Source organism: Crotalus tigris, unplaced genomic scaffold (genome assembly GCF_016545835.1).
Source record: "Crotalus tigris isolate CLP2741 ecotype Arizona unplaced genomic scaffold, ASM1654583v1 scf7180000018168.854452, whole genome shotgun sequence".
NCBI lineage: Eukaryota > Metazoa > Chordata > Lepidosauria > Squamata > Viperidae > Crotalus > Crotalus tigris.
The window spans coordinates 383,403-408,672 of NW_024096861.1; the positions used below are offsets into that span (position 1 = coordinate 383,403).

Consider the following 25,270-nt stretch of genomic DNA (forward strand, 5'->3'; position numbering starts at 1 on the left):
TGACGCCATTCTTGCCCCGCCCCCTGCTCTCGGTCACAGAGGCCCGGCCCACACTCCCCGGCCGCCGACGTTAAAATAGCAGGCGAGTCCACTCGAACGGCAGACTCTTATATACAGGGGAGGAAAGAAAGGTGTAGAGGAAGAAGCCGTTTTAACTAATCTACCTTTTCACGGGTTTCGCACTCTTATATCCCCGTGGGATACTCGACGTACAACGGAGGGCTCTGAGTCGGGAGGAACAGCCACAGTTCTCGGGCAACGTAAAACCCCTTGAGATATTCGAGCCCCCTCTTTCAGTCGGAGCGGTTGGACGCGCCCGGCGCGCGTCATCCATTGTTTACAAACCAACCGCAGGACCAACAACAGCGTTGGAGAAGGCAGGGAGCGTGCGGGAGAGGGCTCGCTTGGCAGTTACGAGCGCCGTCGCTGCGGGCCCCCCAGAAACAGCGACGCGTGCCAAGTGAAGGGGAAGGCAGGCAGGAGAGCAGCGGCGATGCCTTGCCGGCGGCCGGGCGGAGAACGCTTCGTACTCCTGGAGCGCGGTGCCGGGACTGCCGGCAGCTGCTCCAAAGAAGTGGACGCCTTGGTGGCCAAGCTGGGCGAAGTGCTGCAGTTGAGCTCTCAGCACCGGGCGCCAGCGGCACCCCGCCTCCTCCCGAGGCACCACGGCCGGGACCGAGTGGCTCCCTACTCGTCCCCGAGAGGTCTCGGCTTCTTAGCCTCGCTACACCATCGCCACCCGCCGTCCCACCCGCGCCAGTCGCCGTCTTTGCTCCTTTGGCAGCCGCCCCCCCCACCTCCGCCGCCCACTGCGGACCAGAAGGGTAGTCCGCGAACCTCCAAGCAACTGTGTGGCCGGGGCTGGTTGCGGAGCTCCGCTCGGGCTGGGAGGAAGCAGCCCCGTCGCCACCACCGCTACCGCTCGCTGCTGCCTGCGGGCGACGACGAGGATGGCGACCCTCACCGCCTCCTGCAGCAGCTCATCCTCTCCGGCAACCTCATCAAGGAGGCGGTGCGGAGGTTGCAGTTGGCGGCCTCGACGGCGGCCGAGACTTCTTCTACCACGGGCTCCCCTGGCTCCGTTTCGTCCGCCGGGAGCTGCTGCCGCTGCAGTAGCAGCGACGGAGACGCGGGCGCAGCGTTCGCCGTCGCCTCTTTGCAAGCCCTGCCCTAGCCCTGCCGGGACGCAGCCTGGCCTTCGGATTGCCGCCCGCCAAGGGAAGAAGCTACGGGACGGCGCCGTGGGGAAGAGACCGCGTCTATTTGGCTTGCCTGATCCCGTTAACGCGCGGGCAGGGTGGCCGAAGCGCCGGCGAGCGGGCGCGACGGCAAAGCCCAGAGGCGGATCATTCAATCCGCGCCAGATACTTGAAGCAGACCCTCGCGGGGGCTTTGCCAGGACTTTCAGCGATGATTCTCGGTCGCTTTTCATTACTCTTGAGCCACTTGACGGGCTGCTCCTGTTTCCCTTTTGGGGAAACAAAAAAACAAATAAAAAACAGAGGTGCTATTTCGGCCCCGGACGGTTGCTCTTTAGCCTCCCGCCCGGCCGTTCATCAGTCCCGGTCCCGTCCCTTGTCTGTCCCTCTGCCCGACGATCCGGATCCGCCTTCGGTGCTGGAATTGGCGCTTCCCACCCGGGCGCCGAAACCCTACCTCTCTCGCTCTCTGCCCTTGGTGTGGAAGCGCAAAGAAGGGACCATCCCGCCTGGCATTGTCTAGTGTGAAATCCTATGGGCTATTGAAGAGTAAAGACCTGTCCGCGTACGATCGGAAGGGGAGGAGGGGTGGGCGCCATAGACGCTGCTGGACACAGATATAATACGCTTTAGATCACCATGCCCTTCCCTTCTCCATCTTTCTCGCGAAGGTCACCCCATTTTCTGCCCCCACCCCGTGTTTTGGTGTCTTGCTGTGTTCCCCAGGCAGGTGGCCACGGTACTGTAACCCCATCCCTGCTTGTTTTGACTGGGCTGTGGGCAAACCCTGTGTGTTTTGTAACGGCTGGGAGTCTCCTGAGGACGAACACGTTGGTCCAAGCTTCCCTCTCCTCTCCTCACCCCACCCCCGCTTCTTTCCAAAAGCTCCTCCTCTCCTTACAAGCTGGATTTTTCAGAAAGGGGGTCATATTTCAGTAAGCTTTCTAGGAAAACTACCCGGGGGGGGGGCAAGGAGGGGGAGATTTTCTCCAGCCAGAAGAGAGCCCCGGGATTTGCTTGTTGATTCCTGTATGTAATGGCAAGTCAATATGTCCCCAAAGAAGAAAATAAATTCTTGCCCCTTTTTCTGATTAGATGAAGAGGAAAATTCCGTTTCTGAAGACCCCTGTCTGCACCCTCCCTTCTGCAATTTCTTCTCCTTTGGGGCATTCATAGTTGTTTGTTTTTTTTAAAAAAAACAAAACACTAGAAATACAATCTATATGAAGCCATTTAAAAAAAAAAATAAATACGAATCTAAAAGCTGGGAAGCAGCTGGCTTCAACTGAACATTATCAGATTGTGGATGAAGAACTCTTTTCACAGAAGGTAGCTAATCACAAGCTTTTAAAAATAAAAACAATAAAATGTGTGTATATATCTATATGCGTGCACACACACTTCCGGTTTAGCAGAAGCAGTTGTGGACTAGGTATGTGTGTATAAATGTTTTTACGCATATTTATATATATACACATATGTACACTTCGTAACGGAGTGTTGAAGTTGTGTTCCTGGTTTTCAGGGGTTGTCTTTAATGTGTCTCTATTGAATAAACATGGTAGACTTTATATATTAAAAATGGAGTCTTCTGTGTCCTTTGTCCTAGAATGGTTTATGATGCCTCTTTAATGTGCATAACCAATTATTTTGCCTATTGCTGAGAAAGCTGGTTGGTTGTTTTTGTTTTTTTTTTTCCTAGCACAACTGGTAGAGAGTGCAATGGAAAGATCTGGTTAGGATTTCTGCACTACGCCAATCAGTTCCTTTGTTTCCTGCCAAACATGGTTCTGGGCACTTTTGTTCATATTGCTCTTGATAATGCCTCTGAATGCAATAATACTTGAAACCTCTAATTTCACCCTGTTCCCCCCTCCCTCTGCACACTTTGTGGTAAGAAAGAATGATGCTGGACCTTTGCAGCAGGTCTTAACTTGATTATAATTGAGCTACAGTAATCTTGGATGCAGTCCAGATTCACTGACATCACTACACCGCTCTCCATTTGAAGTATTTAAGAAGAGCATAGTTTTTCTCTAGATACCAATTAAAATAAATGCCAATTAAAGTATTTTCAGAACACTCATTTGACATTTACTTTGGATTACTAGCTATAATTCAATTTAAAATATGTCTATTTGCTGTTCTACTGTTTATCTGTGTCCCAATTGTACTCAAAAGTGCAAAATCATGCGGTAGATGATTTTGTCATAAAGAAAGTGATAGAGTGTTCTGCCAAGGCAATCAAACCAAAAGGTATAATTTGCCTGGTTCGCCAGAGTTCTGCATCCAGAATAGTAGTAAAAAATAGATTTTTAAAAGGCAATGGAAGACTATTAGTGAATAGTCCAAAGAAAAATAAATCATTTTGTTTGAATCAATAAATTATAAGAGCCGCAAAATATAAATTCTATGTATATGTATATAAATAATATACAACTATTGAATAAAAATCTTGCAGTGTAGATGTGAGTAATAAGCAACAGAAATTCATGGTCAATATTTTTATTCCGATACAATCACATTATACAAAGGATTGAGTTTGGATTTTCTTTGTTATGCAGTTGGATTAAGGGTATACAATAGTCTTTTAAAGCTTCAGCCAATCTTGCAAATCTGGGTTTTGTACCCAGTGGCCACTAAATTATGGTCAGGTTTATCTTAATGTTTTTCTGCCTATGGCATGTTCTCAACTTTGACAACTTTAAAATGTGTGGACTTTAACTCCAAGCTGGCTGTGGAATTCTGGGGGTTGAATTCCATGCATCTTAATGTTGCCAACATATTTATTAAAGGCCCTATGGCTTCTAAATGTGTTGGAACAGTGTTTCTAAACCTTGGCAATTTTAATGTGTGTGGTCTTCAACACCCAGAATTCCCCAGCCAGGGAGAAGACTGATTGGGGAATTCTAGGAGTTGAAATCCACACATCTGAAAGTTGCCAAGGTTGAGAAACACTGCTTGGACTTCATTGTTCCTAATCAACACTGCCAATTTCTTTATTTACAGTTTTTATATACTTGCAGGAATGTTGGTCCTCGTACATCTGAAACTTGCCAGGCTGGGAAAGACCAGTATTTCCTCTGCTTTACAGTTTTAAAGTTCTAGTTCAGGAAGAAGAGCTGCCAGACTCAACAGCTGCAGTTTTGTACAAGAATTCAAAGAATACCTTGTCAATATCAACTATGTTGACAAAACCCACGGTCTGTTCAATTATAAAAGTAAATGTGCCATACAGTATTTTTTATATAAATATTTTATTAATTTTCTAGTTTTAAAATCATAAGTACTTAATAAACGTGTTGTCCTAGATCCATTAGTAATTCAGTGATACATATTAACTTCTTTAATCTAGGCCCAATATTACACCATCCAATGCTTACTCTTTTCTTCCAGTAGTACACATTTTCCCACATTAGGCAAATACAATTCTTATTGTTGTTAATACATATACAATTGAATATCAATATCTTTGTTACATTTTCCTAATAATATCAATAATGTCGGTTTCAAATATCTTTTCTAACCAAAATATATCCTAATTGCATTTTCACTTAATATCCATTTGTTCAATTAATTTTAATTTCCCATCAGTGTTCAAAATGTCTCTATCACTTATAATTTCTCATAATAAGTTATATTTGGGTAACCAAAAGCTTCCCTTATTCACACCCTCTTAGCATGCCATACAGTATTATTTGAGTTAACATATTCTGGGCCTGTTTGTTATTCAGTTCTCACTTTCCCATCTGAATTTAGAAACTATGGAGGAAAACAAAGTTTCCAGAGTTGTATGGAAATGTTGCTGAAGAAACTATAAGTCTACAAGTAAACAAGTTAAAACAAATGTCTAATAGCTTGCCAAATAAGCCTTTGTTTAAGTCTGGGCAAATCTGCTTTGCTCTGGAGCAAAGTTTAATTGAGAAATGTTAATTTACAACAATTTATGTGTGGGGGGAGGAAGGGAAGTAAGGTTTAGTTGTTACATTATAGTGTCACAACCAATCAAAGCATACTCTGGCGCATGCTTATTTGCTTTTATTTTGATTTATATCCACCTTTTTATCCAGGGAGGCACTTATAGCACCCAGTAATTAAACATAAATGTGTTTAAAAGTATTAATAAATTCTATACAAATCTGATTTATAAGATGTGTGACAAAAGAATCTGGCCAATGCTGTCTGGGCTTAGAAGTTAAGGAAGGTTTGGTGTGGATATTGCTTGAATGGGAGACCACCAGGAGAGTCCCTGGATTATTGACTTGAAAAACCAGAGGGCAATTGCAAATCACTTTCATATTTTTGCCAGGAAGCTTGAAATTTTCCTGAATTCAGAGGAAGGCAAGCTTGACTTGACGGAATCTTTTACCTTCATACAAAGCAGCTGATCTGTTGATGCATGAAACAAGACTGCTAATGTCCATGTGCTAATAGTAACAGCAGCAGGTGATCTGCAACTTAATACTCGATAGAGAAAAAGAGAGATGAGGTGGTGAGATTGTATGTGTAAAAAGACATAAATGTGTATGAAGATGGTAGGTCAGCATCCTGCATATGGGAATTTGAAGTGATTAGAATAGCTCCCTTTGTTGTCTAAATGTGATACTACTGTTTTATATCTTTGCATTTTTTGATATCCCTGTTTTAGGCCACAACAGTGCAACTGAAGCTCCACCTATTTGTTTTTATGCACATTGCATCATAACCTGCAAGAATCTTGTTTAAATAGATGTCAATTCTCTTAGTACTAGGTTTTTTTAACAATCCTAGCTAAAATGGGTTTTGAGGGCTATAATAAGGGGCTTGGAAGCTGCATGCCAATCTGGGACAGCTGCCTGTCCTTGAAGAATTGTATTAGACTCTAAGTATGGGCATATGGGAGAAAAGATTACAGACATGGACTGAACAAATCCAATTTTCCCCAATCTTTTCCAAACTCCCTATATTTTCAAACTTGACAACTTTAAGATGTGTGGACTTCAACTCCCAGAATTCCCCTACAGCTGGTCCTATATTAAACACTGAATGTAAATGCATATTACTGTTCTCAAGCCAAGGAAGGCAAAGGTAAAATAAACAAACCAGATAGTGCTTCCAAAACTAAGTTTATGTAACTGTCAAGCACATATTACACAATGGAGATTTTAGACTTTAGAATCCTAACCTTAATTCATGAGGTCTTGCCATAAACTTTCACTGGCTGAAATAATGGTGATGGGTGGAGCTGAAAGACAAAATTAGGTCTTTGGATTGGAACCAATCACCTACTACCACTTCCTTCCCTGCAAGTGTTGGCTTTTATAAATCTCTATGTAAATTACCAGAGACCTGGGCTTTAACCATTCAAAATTGGGTAGTTCAGCTCAAGGAAATCTTTGGGTACAAGTGAGTGTAATTTATTGTCGAGAGTATTAGAAGAAGGCTATAGCCCCTTTATACTTAACCACAGCACATATATGCCTTGCAGCTGCTCTTTTTTTTCTGACTTGTCCCCACCTTTATTTTATCCGCAGCCCATGAGTGAGACAGCTTTAAGTAATTCTCAACTGTAACAGTGTTAACACAGCATTCCTCCCCTTCTTTATTCCTAAACTATGTGAGAGAAATCTCAGGGTGTGTAAAGTCTGTGTCAACCATTATCTGGCAGAGAAATCAGGTGACAAAAATCTGCCACTGAGAGCCAATATCACCCTGTATAGTTTGTTGGCAATACTATTGTTTGGCACTGGGGAAAGATCCTAAAAGCAGACTGATCACTACAAGTGTAGTTGCTGTAGTCTATTTATTTCAGTTTAGCTCAGTGTTTTTTCAAACTTGGCAAGTTTAAGACATATATATTTCAAGTCCCAGAATTCTTCGTGCTGGCTGGGGAATTGTGGGAGTTGAAGTCCGCACACAGTATCTAAAAGTTGCCATATTTGAAAAACATTGGTTTACCACATAGTTTTTACATTGTAGCGACATAAAAACACCTGATATAAATTCTGGCTTATCTCCTACTTCAGGTGTTTTGAATACAAAGTGTTCAGAAAAGTGTTGATATGTTAATTCAAATAGGATTATCATTTATCAGAAAGATAGGTCTGTTTAATCTATTTTAATATTAAATTTATTTGGTTCTAGTTTAGTCTGTTGTGTGAATCCAGCCTTGGTGATTTGGAAATCCTAAATTATATTTGAACAGATTGTGTAGTTCCAGACAAATGTGATTATTTAATGCTCCAACTTTGGTATCCTCCAGATATGTGAACTTCAAGTACCAGAATTCTTAGCAACAGCCATGCTGGTCAAGGAATCTGCACAGCTACATATCTGGAAAGTCCACATATCTCAAATTGAAGAAGGAGAGCACACATCACAATGGTGAATACTGTATAAGTTGTTCCGTGCAGCATGAGAATAGAGCTAGATGGCTTACACAAATCAGCTCCATTTCTGGTAGCTATATATATTTGCTTGCATTTGCTGAAACTGAAATGTTGCATCATACAAGAACAGGTTAGTAGCAAGAGAATTTCTTGAGGACATTTGTATCTATCAAATATGCGCCAACACTAATATGCTGTCAGCATTATTAAATGGGAGTCATTATTCCAGATTGCAACAGTGTTAAGATCTGGGAAACCCATATTCAGGTACTCACTCTTTCACCAGAGGCATCTGTGAGACTGTGCGTCAAAGAGTAAAAGCAGCCCTTATGCTAATGCCATGCAAGCTCTACTCTTTTTTCTTTGTGCATTGTATCAACAGCACACACACACACATTCACACTCACACTAAGGGGCAGCACAATGGCAATAATGCTGCTTTCATCATTTTGACAAAAGTACCAAGTCCTCTGATACTCAGCCTCAGCTATTTCCAAGAGTTATAGTGAAAATAAAATCAGAGAGAGCTGCTCAAGAAAAGGAGGGTATAAATTGGATAAAAGTACTAATAATAGCTACGGTAACATATGCAGTAAATAAAATAGATGGTCCGGTAGCACTTTTAAGACTAAATTTTCTTTAAAGCGAAAGCATTATTTTGAGCATCGATATGACATTTGAATGCCTTTTATTGACTATATTTGCACAACAGTTAACTATAGTTTATAAAACTAACACATTTTTTCTGGTTAGTGTATGTTTATTTATGGTTGAATGTGTTATTCAAATCCAGGAAAAAAATCATTAATTCAATAAACTGTGGCTAACATAATGTTGTGTAAGTATAGTCACTAAAAGATATTAAAATGTTATGCTTTATTACATAGCCTGAAAAGAAAAGCATTATTTATGATGTCTGAAGTCCATTTGCTTTCAAAATATTTTAAATTACTTTTCTCTTTTGCCACTAAAATGTGCATTAGTGTTTGTGTAATCATGAAAAACAACTCCATTTGTCTCCATTGTATGGAAATAGATAATAGCAGACCTCTAAACACAGAAGAGAAAGCATTGCAAAGAATGTGTCAAGAATTATTTCCAGTTTCTTTACCAGTGGCCATAGAAGGCTGTGTATTTTCGTCTTTGGAATGAAGTAACATGTTTTTGTATGTAAGTTTGGGTTTCTGCTCTACCCTGCATCACCAGGACTCACATGGCCAAAAGAGTATTGTGATCCCAGAAGCAGAACTTTGAAGACTGGTCATAACCACCACTCATTCAGTGCCATCATAATTTCCAACAATTGCTGAACAAGACGTCATTAATCAAGGATTACTTATATTACACAAATCTTTGATATGGAACCTGAGCATAGAACCTGCTTGTATTCACACAGGAAACTAAGCCATAATGTAGTGTGTTTGGCTTATGATTCATCATATTGGGTGACCCAAGCAATTACAGCTAATTCAGTAAGTCATGCCCAAACAACGATGGTTTAGTGCAATTGGGTTCAAACATGGAACAAATCTATGCTTTTCTTGATCATGATTTGTTGCATAAAGCCAGTAGGCTTGTTCATATGGTATTGCAAAGACGAAACCAATCCCATGATGGCTTAGTATAAGAAACCAATTATTTTCCTTCTGTGGCCCCACAAGTTCATATTGCTCTAGTGCGATGCCCTTCTGCACCTGGTGTATTGATGCTATTGTTGAGTATTTAGAGCCTTTGGACTTGTTTCTCATTTATGGGACAAATAAATAAATAGGTATGGACATTTATTGACCCGAATTGGTGATCTTAAGATGGCACACAAAGTTGTCATTAGTAGCAACTCCAGTCCTCAGGTCTGCCTTCTGTAAATGATGCTATTGGATTATGTTGTAAATGAAATGTTGGAGTATGATTCCCATAATTTTTGCATTGACCAGTTAGAAATTATGTAAGTTAGAAATTATGGGAAGCGTTGTCCAACATATGTGGATGACACTGGGTCAGAAAAGGTCATCTTAGGTCCCATAGTATTCTAATGACAATATTTTTCTTTCATTTTTAACTGTGAAAGTCACACAGTGCTTCATCTATCTCATCTTTGCTGGCTGAGGAATTCTGAGAGTTGAGGTCCACAAGTCTTAAAGTGGCCAAGGTTGAGAACCCCTGATCTATCTGTTATGTACACATAGTATCCACAGCTAAGTATTACGTACAGTTACTGTTACGTGTATGTGTATTTGGTATATCCACGTCTGTTTTACCAGGGTTTAACTGAACCCACAGGGAAGATAATTTTCTGGTGGTGTTTAAAAACAAACAGGTTTCTTCACTTGGTCCAGAGATATTTATCATCAGTAGAGGTGAAAAGGCTGGAATGTTTAGTGCAATGAGGATATCACTGTTCTTGAGTACTTTTTCTAACTGTAATTGCTTTTTTGCATGAAAGCAAGAAGGCTGAAATTAGTTGTAGGTCAGACTTAACTCTCCTCATTAGCTTTCTCTGATGAATGCAAGAGATGCAGATGTTGTAATATACTGACAACAGAATGCTCTTATTGCAGCAAATTATCTATTCCTAATTGTATTATTTCTTCGACCTTGTTCAACTACATTCTTGTGATGTTTTCCCCACCCTGATGTGGGTTTTTTTAAAAAATGGAAACTCTACCAAATAAATTTTAATTACAGTAGCACTACAAATTATATTTTATTGGCTGAATCTCTTTACCCTCCCCCCAATACCTTTGCACCATGTTGTACAAATATTACTAAAACAGCAACACCTGAGAGAGCCATAAATACCTGCTTGCATAGGTCATTTTTTTGGTGTTGCTTTTAGTAATCAGAGATTTATTCAGTTTTCTTACTGACACTCTTCCTTGTCTCCTTGATTCTCTGGATTATATTTTTACATTATAAATGCCTTCAAAATGAAGATTTAAGAAAAAGTGTATATATGTTTATCTTTAAAATACCAAACACATGGGCATCGCTCTATTGTTGTTGTTGTTGTTGTTATTATTATTACTGTTAATAATAATAATGCAATTCTGAAAATTAGTTCATGTGTTCTCACACATGCATACATCCATACACATTGACACACTCATATCACTCTACAGTTTTTAAAGAGGCACATCTGGCGGTACTAAAAATAGTGGCTTGTCAGCACCTTGGTAATTTTAGGCTCAATGAGAAGCTATCCCCATGGTAACCATACAGTTGTTGAATCATTTATTATTTGCAGGAGAAAACCATAATAGTACTGACAATTTTCAACTCCAGAGCATCTTAAGAGTACATCATTTTCCTGTATGCTCTGTTTCAGATCATTAATATTTATCAAAAGGCCCCAGCTCTTAAACTACTTTCAATCTGATGTGTAGAACCAGCATGGCATTTTAATGCAGAGGACGGGAGGGATTTGAAAGTGTATTTGTAGCACACACATTGCAAGAATTGCTGTTTTTTGTTCCAAAAAGACACTACATTGCAAAAACTCTGCTGTAGAGCTGAACAATTTCAATTAGTCCTTCCCACAAAGCCAGATTGCTCTCTATTCCATTGATGGCTTTCTATATAATTCAACTAAATTCTTCCAAATATAAATTAAAAGAAGGGTGGGCAAATTGCAGTCCCCAACAGGCACATTTCAGTCTCTCCAAATCAACAAAAGTTTAATAGACGATAGCCTAAAACTGTCAAATTGAGTGTTCACCACTTTTTAATAGAAAACCAAGAAGAAAATAAAATATGTAGTAAGTTTCTAAGAGGTTGAAAACAGTAGAAAAGTTAAAACCCTTTTAAATAGCTCCCAATGGGGAAAAAATCTATTGTGTACTCTTTGACGTTGTCCACTGATGTCTCCAAGATCCAAGGCTATAGGTGTCGCTAGCCACATTCCATTTTTGGAGAACAAAAAAGTTACTTTGGAGGTATGGATAGAAATAATTGCTGAAGTAATTTCATACTTGTACTGAAAAGTCCAATTAAAAACATTGTTTTTAAAATAAAGAACAAGTAGCCCTCGAGTTATGATTGTAATTGAGCCTTATAGTTATAAGTCATATGGTCATAAAGTGGGTCGCTAGGTGACTGATCTGATTTTATGAACTTTTCCATGGTCATTAACTGAACCTCTGGCCTGGATTTTGCCAAAAACTGGAAGTAAATATCAGTCTCCGGCAAAATTGTTATAAATTGTGATCATGGGACCACAGGGTGCTGCAAACAGCTGTAAATGTAGGCCAATTGCCCATAATGTGGTCATGTGACCAAGGGGAGCGATGATGTCAGAACTTCAAAACTAGATCATAAATCCCTTTGGGGAGGGGTCTGTTGTGACTTAGAACTGTTACTAAGTGATTAGTCATAAGTTGAAGACTACCTATAAAGGCCCAGTTTTACTTCAAAGGCAGCATGCCTTGGATTGCTTTTGGAATTCACATGGTTTCTGAAAAAGCTATTGTGTGAAGGATACACCTGCTGGTGTTGCATCTCAAAAGAATCTGGGTCCACTCCAAAATTAAAAGAAAGAAGATGAAGCTCCTCGCTATTGCTGCCATCTAGTGGTTCTGGGTACGATAATTAGGCAGTTAGTGGTATATATATTTTGGTTGACTGTATTACTGTTTTTTTAAAACTGCCATGCATGTAACGCTTTCTAAACAGTCACTCTGTGAGGGCCATGTTTCTTTTATTTCTGTTAGATGGGACAACCTAATCACTGTTATCCTCAAAGATTGTAAATAATTTGTCACCAGTAAATACCCCAGACTGTGCAATTACAGTCTAATTACACTGACTCTAAAATGCAAAGCTCAAATATCTGGCCTTATCTTTAAACTGGGTTTGTCTCTGTCCTGGTAACACTTTTCCTAAAGAACAATTCTGGAATGCTAAAAAGTCCACAAACATTTTCTCTGGGCTTCGTGAAGGCACCACCCATCTCTGTTAATGACATTTCATGTTCTCAGCAGAGAGAATTGGAAATGTGATCATTCCAGTCTGAATTCTGTGGAAGAAGGAAATTCGCTTTTCCATTACTCACCTGCTTAGGACATTAATTTACTAATTTTAAATGTATTATTAGCTTTCAAAAATAGAAAGTTAAAATACAAAATTACAACAAAAAGGGAAAAATAGGGAAGGGTACAGCAGGGAAAATTTAAAAAGTGATATATATGAGCCATCCCCATTTCTTGCACACTTTGTTCATATTCATTTGTTAGGGTTAGAGAGAGATTGTCTTCTGTTACAGAGTAATTTTCCACTTGGTGATTACCAGTATTTCCAGACAAGGCTATTTATTTTAGTCAAGTCCAGAAAGTCCACGAGAGGATTCTTCAGTCTGCTGCTTTAATGCTCTTTAAATGCAGTAAATTAATTCCCACCAGCACATATATCCAAACATTAGGTTGAGGAAATGGCAATGTCCCTTCTTTTGTGGCCAGTATGGAAATACAGCTTAATAAAACAGCCTTTAGGCTGGGTAACTGTTGAGGGCTGGTTGATAAAGCTAGCCTACAAACAGAGCCAAAGAAATTGGAACAAAGCAGCAGGGGGATTAGATCTAGGCTGAATGCTAAGCACGCCATCTTCTGGGCTGCCTGAATCCTCCGAATACAAATCTGGTTATACGATCACTATTGAGTGTTTCCTGCAACAGGGCAACTACCTGAAACTAAGAAAAAAACAAAACACTACTGATGTCCAGAGAATTCCTTCCTTGTTTTAACTCACATCAAGACACCTCCTCCCCAAGTAAGAATGCCTCTGGTAATCTTTTTCCAAATAACATATTTTATTAAACAGCATAAGTTTACATGGTTCTCCTATTGTTGAGGTTTTTTGTATGTGTCTTTTTTCTCAGAGATTCATGTATAGATGTATGTAGTACAATTTCCATACACAGAGCATGCATTCTTATGATTGTAAGCAAGAGGAACTGATGATCTGAATTCAACTGGGGGAAAGAAGCACAGGCAGAAACAATTGGCTGTTATTGAGAATCTGGTCTAGACGTTATCAAAGAAAGGCTGAGATCGGATGAAGGGCAGGTTAGGAATTAGATTTTGAGCTCTCTCGTCTGGAATGGGTCAGGATTAATGTCCATTATCCTAGCAGTGAGGAAGAATCCATGTCATCCTATTTGCTCATATGGAACATGGATGTTGTGACCTATTTTTTATGAAAAAAAATCTCCTCTCTAGCTTAACCATGAACAGAAAATTTTAAATGTTCCTAAAGCTGATGCAATAAAAGATATTGTGAAACACAGTAAATCAGCTGGACTGGTGAAAATGGAAAAGGTATAGATTTGGGTTCTACTGATGACCACAGATACACCAGCAGCAATGCATGAGGGGTTGTGATTGTACTCTAATTGTGCGTCCATGGGGTTCCTTCTGGTGATTCCTGACCAAATACTCACTAGCCTTAACCATGTTTTACTTTCTGAGATCAGCCAAGGTCAGTTTGATGATGCCACCTAGATAATAAGGATTATACTTAAGAAAATAGAGAAGCATCTTATAGAAATTTGAAGGGTTTCTTTATTTCTTTTTGGCCTTTTGGTTGTTTAGCTGAACAAAGCATTTTAAAGAATGGCTCATAATTTTGAATTGTTAGCTGAAGGATAGGATTGATGACATGTTGTGAGGGGAAAAGGCATGCAGTTCTCAGTTTTTCTTAAAACAGGCACAACTTAGGTTTTTTTGGGAGGGAAAAAAACCCAACTTGAAAGACCAACTTCATATACAGAATTCAAGAATTCAGTAAACTGATTTAAAACAGTTTAATATTTGTGGAAGGCAAAACTGTAATGTGACTCAAAGAGCATAACATTCATTCATCAGGTCTGAACAGAATCCAGCAAGAACAATTCCAATCAATTTTTACAACAGTGACATAGCCCCTGTATGTTTTTGATACAAAAACTGTATGTTTTTGATAATTCATCAGGGATACCAGCAGAAAAATTGATGTAAAAGATTAAAATGAGAATTTCCATATCCCAGCTCATTACACTGTAGTGATCTCTACATTTTACTGCACACATTTTAATTCCTTCCTCCACAGGAGAGACAATGGTGAAGAGAAAAAAACCTCCTAACTGTCCATGTTTAATTTGATACTAGTATTTATAAGTTATATATTGGCTTGTGGAAAGAATAGAATTAATAACCTCTCCTCTGTTGGATTATCTGACTAGAGGAATTTAAATATACAGTAATGTGCAATATACAAATTTTTAGAGCATTACTTTATATATATTTATATATTTATATGCTATATTTTACAAAATGATACACCATTCTCTCCCCTCCCCACACTGCATTTTACACTGACAAGTAAACCTTCCTAGAACCTGAAAAATATTGTTAAACAAATAAATATACATGAATCAAAGTGTTTACACATCCAAGTACACATACATCCGCATATATATATACACGTACAAATGCAACATACACACAGAAACAACCCCAATGGCATAAATCTAAAGGTCTTCAGACCTTTTTGTTTTATTTTAAAAATGTGCATGAAACTAGAAAAGTTGGTTTGTCATGATGTGTTGTATCAACAAATGTTAGGAGTGCCTTAACCTTGGTAGGATACTTTTAGTGATCAGAGATAAATGTAATTTTTGGATATAGGAAAAGATAACTATAAATGTTCTTCCCTTGTGAATTTGGCAGCTGTGATTTCAGGTAGTGCTTTTATGTGGTCCCCAAGGCTTTCAGTGGCAAGGATAGAATGAGAAACGGAGAAAGGCTATTCCTGGGATGACATATATGCACATTCAGTTATTTAAAAAATCCACACAATCTCCTGACACCAGCAGATATTCAAGATGGTGGAGATTCTGTCTTGGAAGATTGCAGTCATGTAGAATTTGGAGCCTGCTCAGCGGGATTTCCATTTTGTTCAGTGAAGTTATATAGGATATGAACTGGAGTCTATAACAAATGCAAAAGGATTGGATCACATCATTTGTATGGTTACATACAGGTAATCCTCGACTTACAACAATTCTTTAGCAACTGGTCATAGTTACAATAGCACTGAAAAAAGTAACCTATGAGTGGTTCTCAAACGAATGACTGTTGCAGCACCCTCATAGTCACATTATCAAAATTATCAAATACTTGGCAACCAGCCTATATTTATGATATTTGCAGTGTCCCAGAGTCGTGGTCTCCATTTGCGACTTTCCAAGCTCGGCCCTAAAAAGCATAGTCAACAGGGGAAGCCAGATTCACTTAACACCTGCATGCTTCACTTAACAACTGTGGCAAAAAGTGATAAAATTGGGCATGACTCACTTAACAATAGCCTTGCTTAGCAACAGAAATTCTGCTCCCAATGTTGTTGTAAGTTGAGGACCACTTGTAATTTGACTTATTTTATAAGCTACCGGCTCATGGCCATCCTGGATTCTTTCTCCTTGTGCAAGTACAGGTAGTCCTTGACTTATGACCACAATTGAACCCAACATTTATGTTGCTAAGTGAAACATTTGTTAAATGAATTTTGCCCCATTTTATGACTTTTCTTGCCACAGTTGTTAAGTGAATCACTGCAGTTGTTAAGTTAGTAACACAGTTGTTAAGTGAATCTGGCTTCCCCATTGACTTTGCTTGTCAAGGTCATAAAAGGGAATCATATGATCCCATGAACTGAAGAACTGAACATTTTAGTAGAAAAGGCTCCATTTCGGGCTACTTCTTCCTTACATCTCTATATCTGTATGCCTCCATCTGTTTTGGTCGGGACAGGAAGCTATTACTGAGCTAAATGATATACCAAAACATGGATACAAACTGTGGATTAAGGAGTTTCTCCTTGGCCACAATTAACAATGGTGTCAGCACACTGCACTAGTCTTAAATGGTCATAACTGGATGTCGTCTGAACAAGGTTAGTTTTACCCGCTTAGGCTCCTGATGGTTGGATGAAGATTGTGGTTTCCAGAGTCACCTTGAATCTTAAGAAGTGGCATATAAATTAAATAAATAAATGCAGCCCAGATGAGGAACTTATTGGAAAATGTCATCAGTGGTGGATATAATCAGAGCCGAGTCTTTTTGCCTATCTCTCCCACTTTTTCTTTCCCGTGCTTTTTTTGTAAAAAAAAAAAAAAAAAGCCGGAACTCACACACGTCATACAACCCACCTTGCCTACCCTACAAGGTTCCATCCAAAAAAGGTGCCGGAACTCCGTTCTGGGCATTCTATGACAAACAAAAGCCCTGTTCTTACCTACTTGTAATTTCCAGGATCAGAAGGGACATATCTGTGGGGCTGATTGTCCTACTTGTGGGCTTCCCAAAGACATCTGGTTGACTAGAACAGGAAGTCAGATGCTGAATTTTGACATATGTGGGACCTTACGCCCACCTGAAGACTAAATTTCAGCCAGTGGTAAAGATATTATAACATCTGCTTCTGTCAAATAAAATTAACACTTAGAATCGTAAACACATTTATTTGAAAGTGCAGACAGGAATGCTATCTGCCCTTAGCCAGGACAATTAAACATGGAACCTTTGTGTTAAGAAAGAGAACAAACCTCTGCAAATGTAGGGGATTTTTTTTTTTTTTGAGCTGGAAGGCCTTCATTGAAATCTTTATATGATGGCAGTCCCCAAGGATTATTTTGGAACCTCATAATTTGAAGATGCATGTGGATACAATTATTACCCATTTGCTATATCTCAACATTCAAAAAGGACAGCATGGAGCAGCCAGTTCTTGGCCAGTAAGCCGAAATGACATTGGTAAGTGGGGTGGGAAGTAAAGAAGGACGATTTGGGGAATCTGGAGAATGGTAGGGATTAGACGGGAAAGAGGTGAGAATCTGCATCTAGAAAAGTTATTAGGAAGTTTCAGGAAAAAATTGGCAGAAAAAAAAATAGTACGGAGACTTACCTTTTTCAGAAAATTTAACTACTTGGGCCTTTAAAGAGAAATCCATTCTTTGGGCAGTGAGCTGGCCGACCCATCTGACTGTAGAGATCCATTCTCTGCTGCATGCTGTAAAGTCAAAATTGAACTATAATTACAAAAGGAACAATCAAATTTCCATACAATATACAATTATATGAATAAAAAAACAGACGTGTGTGTATGTGTGTGTGTGTTGCAATTGAAGCAATTGTCTGTTGAATGCAGAGAATTGTCTGATAAACATATTTCAGATTCCAGTGAAGCTACCCACTAGACACAAATTGGTCATTGTATGCTATTGCTTTTTGAATTTGAATAGAAGTTCCATAGGCATGCAATGCTCAAGACATATCAGTTAGATGGTCACATTTTCACACAATGCTGGGCAACTAAGGTCTGGTTTTATAAGATACTAAGATCTTCTAAATACCTTGAAGTTTGTTCTTCTCTATTCATCCCTTCTTTTCACCTTGTCTGTTCATTGTCATCAGGTCAAGCACAGACTCCATCACCAATGATTCTGGGTTAGGACTTCTTGGATGAACTTTTCCTATTATGTCATCATCCTTTTCTTCATTGTTATGCAATTCTTCAGTCCTCAAATTTCCTGGCTTTTTGTGGATTTCTTTTTCCTACAACCTGTTCTGTTCTCTGGAATGTATTCCCTCTGTCCCTATCATGCTCCCTCAAAATCCTGGATGATTCTTTAGCACAGCCAAATTATTGGGACTAGCATCAGGTGACTGGAGGAAATGGATACTTTGCAGTGACAAACAGCTAGTCCTGATGCAAGTTCCCAACTAATGGAAAATGGAGACCATCAGCCTATATTAGGTCTTTTCTCCAAAAATCCATTTACTGAACGTGGATAGTAAGCCCTAATGTGTTGTGTGTAGCCAGGAATTGTGGTTTATAAACTTGCAATTATTGCATCTGACCTCACTGTCCCAAATGTACTTTTTCACGAGGCAACTGGACTTTCTTCCTTCTCTTTGAAGACATTTCACTTCTCATCCAAGAAGCTTGGCTGAAAGTTATAATTATGACCTGAAGAAGCTTCTTGGATGAGAAGCAAAATGTCTTCAAAGAGAAAGAAAAAAGTCCAATTGTCTCGTGAAAAAGCACCTTTGGGACTACCATGACCTGGATGACTGAGAATCTCCATAGACATCTGACCTAGGCAACAAATTAAGCCACTGTAATATATCATTTCTGCCTAACTAGAATCAGTTACTGAATTTGTACCATGTTAAATACTGCTACTGAATAATCCTATGAAGGGATTGGTACATAGATTAGCCAAAATAAATATTACACCATTTCAGTTCAACAGTAATTTGCAAATCCAGCTGATCTTTCCTTTGCTTTCATGCTAATTTATTGTTCTGAATCACAGAATAACTTCACTGAGAATGCTTTCTATTTCATACACACACCATGATCCTCTGCTTCCCTTTCCCCTCTGCACTCCATAAAAATCTGCATCTGTGAGTTTGTCCATTAGGAATGGTACCCAAAAGAGCCCTCAAAGAGCTGCAGATAAAGGGCAAAAATCAGACCTTGAAAAAAACAAAAGAAAGAAAAAAAAAGAAGCCAATTAGGGCCCTTTGCATGGTAACGTTTTGAGAAGGCTTCTTTACCAAGTAGGAAAACATAAAAGAATGATTCTATCCACCAGTTATCTCAACCTAACTGTATTTTGATACATACACTGGCAACAGGCAAATTATTGCAAGGCATCCATATTAGCGATAAGCACCAGCTTCTTGTCCTATTCATCACCTGCAATTCATACAAGGAGTTCTTGTTTTGCCTTGCCTTGATGGGGATTACCTAGGGTAATAGGTGGTGTAGTTCATGAAGAGCTGAGTGCCGGCTGGATAATATGCTGTGGATGGCTGGAGGGTACGTGGACTGAGGAATAGGGATGGCTGGTAGAGGGCTGCTTCTGTTGGAATTATTGCAGTGGGTGTTGGAAAAGAATATGAAGGTGGAGAAATACCTAAGAGCAGGACAAGACACAAGGAACCATCAGTCGCAATATCTCCTGCAAAAAGAGGATAGCACACTCGCTAAAACTTAGGCAGCATTCTTGAACATCACCTGCAATTCATGAGATCAATTTATATGGATTTTTCTTCAATTCCAGCAGAAATATATATCTATTTTGTCTTGTACTTGCATTTTTAAGGAAAGCCTGATTAGGTCAGACATTTGCAAGTGGCATGCTTCACTTTTTTCTGTTAAATTCTCTATGCACTTGCAGTCATGAAGATATCTGATTTTGTGTGATCTTAAATTATATTATAGGTAAAATATAACACACTTGAATAAAATGCAGGTTGTAGGCAGTGGTGGGATTCAGCCAGTTCGCAACAGTTCAGCAGAACCGGTAGCTAATTTTTTGTTGCCCAGGCCCAGAATAGATTTCCGGAAGCAGCATCCACACAGAGAACTGGTTGTTCATATATTTGAATCCCACCACTAGTTGTAGGTTAGAATATCAGTGTGCTTTCAGAAGTATGTGAATTCTATAAGATTTGTTCAAAAGTATATGGTATTTAATCTAACATTTCAATAGTAGTCAGTCAAATGTTTTAGGAAGTTCAGAAGCAGAACTTGTGAACAACATCACTTTACTGTTCTTTATCGGTCTCTATCCAGGAGAAAATCAGCTCCAAATTTAGAAGGTGCATATAACTTTCAAAGACTGTAGCTACTGACAAATTTATTTTCCCTAAATCTGTCCTATTTTTTAAAGCCATTGAAAGGTCAAACTACATGTTAATTAATGACATACTGTAAAACTCTTAATTTTTCAGGGGAGATACAAACTAGACTTGGGAAAAAGTACACTACAATGCTTTTGAAAAAATAACCATATAAGGCCCGTTGCTGCCAATCAGAGTTCTTTTTATAGTTAACTGTTGTGGAAAGCAATTCTTTATAAGGAGCAGAATAATTAGGAAGGACAAACTAGCCCTTTTGGGATGTTATTCTTCTAATCTGGTTCAAGATCCTCAGGTTCATCTTTTTAAAAACAGTGTAGTTGTACTCTGTTGTTCACTCTGTGGGATCTTAGTTCCCATCATTTCAAGGAGCTAAATTATGCTATTTATAACCAACAGTAAACTTAAATAGCTAAGCTGCAAATTGTTTATTCTAAAATATTGTTTACACCTTCCCAGTGCAAATTAGGCACCCAGGAATTGGAAAAAAGTGTGTATGTCAGCAGAAAAGCAAGAGTAAGGAAGACAATTCCTTTGTGAATCACAGTAATCCACAACCCAAAGGAGAACGACCAACTGATTTCAAGGGGAAAGTTTGCACTCTAGATCCCCATATGCTGAATCTTTCCAAGAGAGGGACATAAGAGTCAAGAGAAGAAGCTCCAGCACCTACCAGCGTACAGCACAGAATAGCACCAAGACCCAAGCAAGACTTACATGGTAACTTACATGGTGGTGGGGATAAGCCATTTCGATTTAAAGTGCCCCCCATTAATACAAAGTTCATCTCCTCAGCAGAACATTGAAAGACTTCCACATATCTGTCCTTCATGGTTTTTTTGTGGCATTTCTGAGCTGCTAAGAAGGCTCGATCTGAAGACTTCATTTGGATGAAGGCATCTCCTGAGGGTCGACCCTAAGGACAAAAGTATGAAGAACTGGAGCACCACAGCAAAGTCACTTGCTCAGTATATAAGCATAACTTTGCCTTTTAAAAAAGACAGCTTAAGTTGGAAGATTGATTTTTTTTTTTGGCCACTCTACATTGCTGCATATGCAGTATTGAGTTCCTAAACTGTATGAATTTTTCAAAGCTTTTTTTTTAAAAAAAAAAAACATTTAATGTTTTTAAAGCAAGATATTGCTTTAAGTAAGGTGACCAACTTTTTTACAATGAGAAGGAGGACACAAATAAATTGAAGAAAAAAATATGAATAAATAAAATTAATTATTAAAACTGAAACAATAACATAAGCAAATAAACTTGTAAATAAAATTATACATATTTGGAAATTATTAAATAGATAATGAATTAATAAAACATGAATTATTGTGCTCACTTATTTATGATTGAATATTCACTGAGAAAGACGTGATCTAATGCGTGTGTGTGTGCCGTGTTGTATTTCGGTAAGAAGTAAACAAAGCCACTTGCGCATGATGCATTCTCTCAAAACAATTCTCCTGTTCGGAGCGCATGCGTCTCATAATTGCGTCTCGCCACATTGTACCAAGCCTTGACGAATCGTCATGTCAAATACAAATACATCACATCACACGAAATGGATCGGATCGGCATCGATCAAATATGGAGATTTACAGATTAGTCTTCAAATATCAAAAAGAAGGACATGTAGGAGGACACTTTTCGAGAGAGGACAGAACTTACAAAAGAAGGACTGTCCTCCCTAAAGGAGGGCGATTGGTCACCTTAGTTTAAGTATAAACTAAATATGTCTCCATTTGTATAATGGTACATGGGAAAGACTTGAGAGGCAGGGCAAAAAAGCTGCCCAGGGAACAGAGAGGACATATATAATCTGAAGGTGTATAATGCAGGGGTAGTCAACCTTGGCTCAAAGAGCTAAGGTTGACTACCCCTGGTATAATGGATGGAGAAAGAGGCTCAGAAGGGGACCCTCCTAAAGGGCAGAAGATTTGTATTTTCGGATTTGAAACAATCTGTTAATGTAGCTTTACAATAAAGTAGAATTCATTTATCTGGTTGCCTATCCTATCTGGTATGTCCAGTAAGGCTGACAGTGTGCTATAAAGTAGTTGTTCTATAGAACCCAGTTTTTGGAAGTGAATTTTCCAATCCACTTATTTTTGTGAAAACCTTGAATCAGGGAATTACCATAACTGTATAAGCTGAAGTGTAGCATGAAAATGTCATTTCTAGGCTAAATAATAGAAGTTTCTAACTCACTCTATAATGCTATAAATTGCTGAAGAAAATGTTGGGCCAGTGAGTTAGTGTCCCAACAGAGAGACTCTACTCATTGTATTCATTGAGATGCAGTGTTAAACAGTGATTTAATGTAGTATCAACAGGCCTTCTCATCCTCTTGCAGCATAGCTACAAAGAAATAAAAAAAGGTCTACTCCAACTATTAACTACTGCTTTGCCTTATTATGTGCATGATAGTAATGATAAAAATAATATTTTAAATAAGAGTTAGTGAGACAAATGATTTTCATGGTGTAGTTTATGAAGTTGAATTATTTGCCTAAGCTGGACTGCAGTTTGTTTCAGACACAAAACCAAACTGCAGCTACTTTAAAAGAGGCCCAAAACATCATGGTATTTCTTTGTCTTTGTTACGGTAGAGCAGGGAAGGAGGAGGAGACGGAGTCTTGCTCATGTTGGGTTAAACCAGTGTTTCAACAACTTTAGCCTATGTGAACTTCAACTCCACGGGGATCCTAGGAGCTGAAGCCCACACATCTTAAAGTTGCCAAGGTTGAGAAACCCTGCTGTATAGCCACCCAGATTGGTTGGGAAGCCTCCGTCCTACTTTCATTTCATAACATCATTCACTTCATAAATAATCTTATTATGCTGTCTCCTTTAGAGGAGGGTCTCTTCTGAGCCTCTTTCTCCATCCATTATACAGCTGCAAGCTATGTGTCCTCTCTGCTCCCTGGGCAGCTGCCTCTCAAGGCCTTTCCTCTCAAGGCCTTCCCCATGTACCATTATACAAATGGAGAAATATTTAATTTATACTTAAAGCAATATAGGATAATGGGCTTTATTTGTCTTCATGGACTTAAGAGAATGCAATTGGCCCAAGGTTATCCAGTAAACTGAGGGTGGAGTAGAACCTGGGTTATGCAGCTTCTAGCCCAATACTTTGACACTACACCATACCAGCTTTCAGGTAAGTAAGTAAGTAAGTAAGTAAGTAAGTAAGTAAGTAAGGAAGGAAGGAAGGAAGGAAGGAAGGAAGAAGGAAGGGAAGGAATAGATAAAAAAGACAGCATTTTGGCCTGAAAAATTGTGATGTGATTATTCCACATAATATATGCTGCTGCAGAGAAGTTTGTCCATGTGTCACCATAAAGTAACATTCTACTAACAGCACATTGAAGATTTTTTGGGATACTGAGCCATCCACTTGGTATGAAGTAGAGCTCCAAAAGACAGTTTATGCCAGACAGTAAAAAAGGGCAGTGACATAGCAATATATTGCTGCGTACAGTCTTGTTTGAGAAAGGTGCAAGTAAAGGTGTAACAGGAAAGCCAGAAAGATATCTTAATAGCTAAGATAAATACAGCAGCTGTCTCTTCTCTGATGGTTTTCATTATTGCAGTTTCCCAATGGCTAGCAAGTATAAATGCAACCCAATAGTTCGGTTAAACTGCCTGAGGCAATAATTTGCTAAATTTCTTGTAGCAGAGAGCTTGTTTATTTCTGCTTGAAAGCGAGAGTACTTAAAAGCTGTTTCCAGAGTAAGGGGAATAAGCATGACTATTTATTCTGGGTAATGGTGGGTAAGGAAAACTATAGGATTAAAAAGCTTCCCACTAGGCTCTTTTAAATTTTATCAATGAGCCAGTTTTTATTGAAGAGATGAAAACAGATGAGAAAATAAAATGTGTAGGTTAAATTTAAAAGAAATGAAATTCAAATGGAATATTAGGAGAGATTTCTTGATGGTACAAGCTGTTTCACAGTGGCAATGCCTGCCCATAATTTCAGCGAATTTCCTCATACTGGAAACCTTCAAAGGGTGGCTGACTCAGAGAGAGTTTAATGGATCCCTACACTGAGGACTAAATTACCTTGCAATTCATTCATTTACAAGTGCATGAAATAAACCATTATTACTGTCTATACATTACATGGATATGTGTGCTCAGACATCATGCTATTCTTGTTCAAAGTTAGCAATATTATATAGAGCAGAGAAAAGAATAAGAAATAGTGAGTAAAAAATGAAAGAAAATCAAATCTATTGAAATATAAGTTTTACACACCACTCATAGCTTTCCATACTTTTTAAAGTATGCTAACCATCTTTGTTTCCACTACATCCATGTGCTACTTGAAATCTTGACTTTTATTTTTTTTAAATTTTCATAGTTCTGTTTGGGAGGTTATCATCAGTTTCAACCCATGAATGGTCTTTTCCTTCCTTCGGTTCATATTTTGTTTTCATACAATTGTCTTGCAATTCAGTTCTCATTCGTTTTCTCTGTATGGCCAAATCCCCTCAACATATTTCTTTCCTGCATATTGATCATTCTGTCAACATTCACTTGACATCTGCTCATACTTGATCAACCATCCATCCATCCCTTGTTTTGCCAAACACACTTAAGTACTAATTTCTACTATATTCAACTTTATATTTCTTAACCTATAATATTTTTGTTTGGAAACAAATCAGCATTATGGATTTATCTCCTAAGATAATGTTTGCTGTACTAAAGTGATTAAATCAGTGGTTCTCAACCTGTGGGTCGGGACCCCATTTGGGGTCGAACGATCATTTCACGGGGGTCGCCAAACCACGTTGTCCGCCATTTTTTCCCTTTTCCCTAGCTGACCTACTCCCTCTTATGGGTGGCCACACCCACTTGGGGGTCACCCCAACATGGGGAACTGTATTATGGGGTCACGGCATTAGAAAGGTTGAGAACCACTGGATTAAATAGACCAGTGGTTCTCAACCTTTTTAATGCTGCAACCCCCAACTGGTTGTAAGTCGAGGACTAAACCAGTTGTAAGTTGAGGACTAC

General features: G+C 39.0%; 2 protein-coding genes across 3 annotated transcripts in view; one reads left to right on the forward strand and one right to left on the reverse strand.

The window, feature by feature from the left end:
* The first annotated feature begins 94 nt into the window (after window positions 1-94).
* LOC120310348 (GSK-3-binding protein-like) lies at window positions 95-2,781 on the forward strand. Its single transcript, XM_039348671.1, has one exon. It carries the CDS (start codon window positions 494-496, stop codon window positions 1,172-1,174), a length of 681 nt encoding a protein of 226 aa, XP_039204605.1. The 5' UTR covers window positions 95-493; the 3' UTR covers window positions 1,175-2,781.
* An 11,560-nt stretch (window positions 2,782-14,341) lies between these two features.
* The window catches only part of ESRP1 (epithelial splicing regulatory protein 1), a 39,321-nt gene continuing 28,392 nt past the window's right edge, over window positions 14,342-25,270 (reverse strand). The window contains exons 12-15 of one of the 2 annotated variants that reach the window (XM_039348672.1): window positions 20,962-21,160; window positions 19,349-19,517; window positions 17,498-17,602; window positions 14,342-15,525 (exon numbers count right to left, since the gene is read on the reverse strand). In XM_039348672.1, the coding sequence (XP_039204606.1) occupies window positions 17,512-17,602; window positions 19,349-19,517; window positions 20,962-21,160 (459 nt within the window). In that variant the 3' untranslated portion in view covers window positions 14,342-15,525; window positions 17,498-17,511. The remainder of the gene's footprint in view (window positions 15,526-17,497; window positions 17,603-19,348; window positions 19,518-20,961; window positions 21,161-25,270) is intronic. The other variant, XM_039348673.1, reaches the window with a different exon arrangement.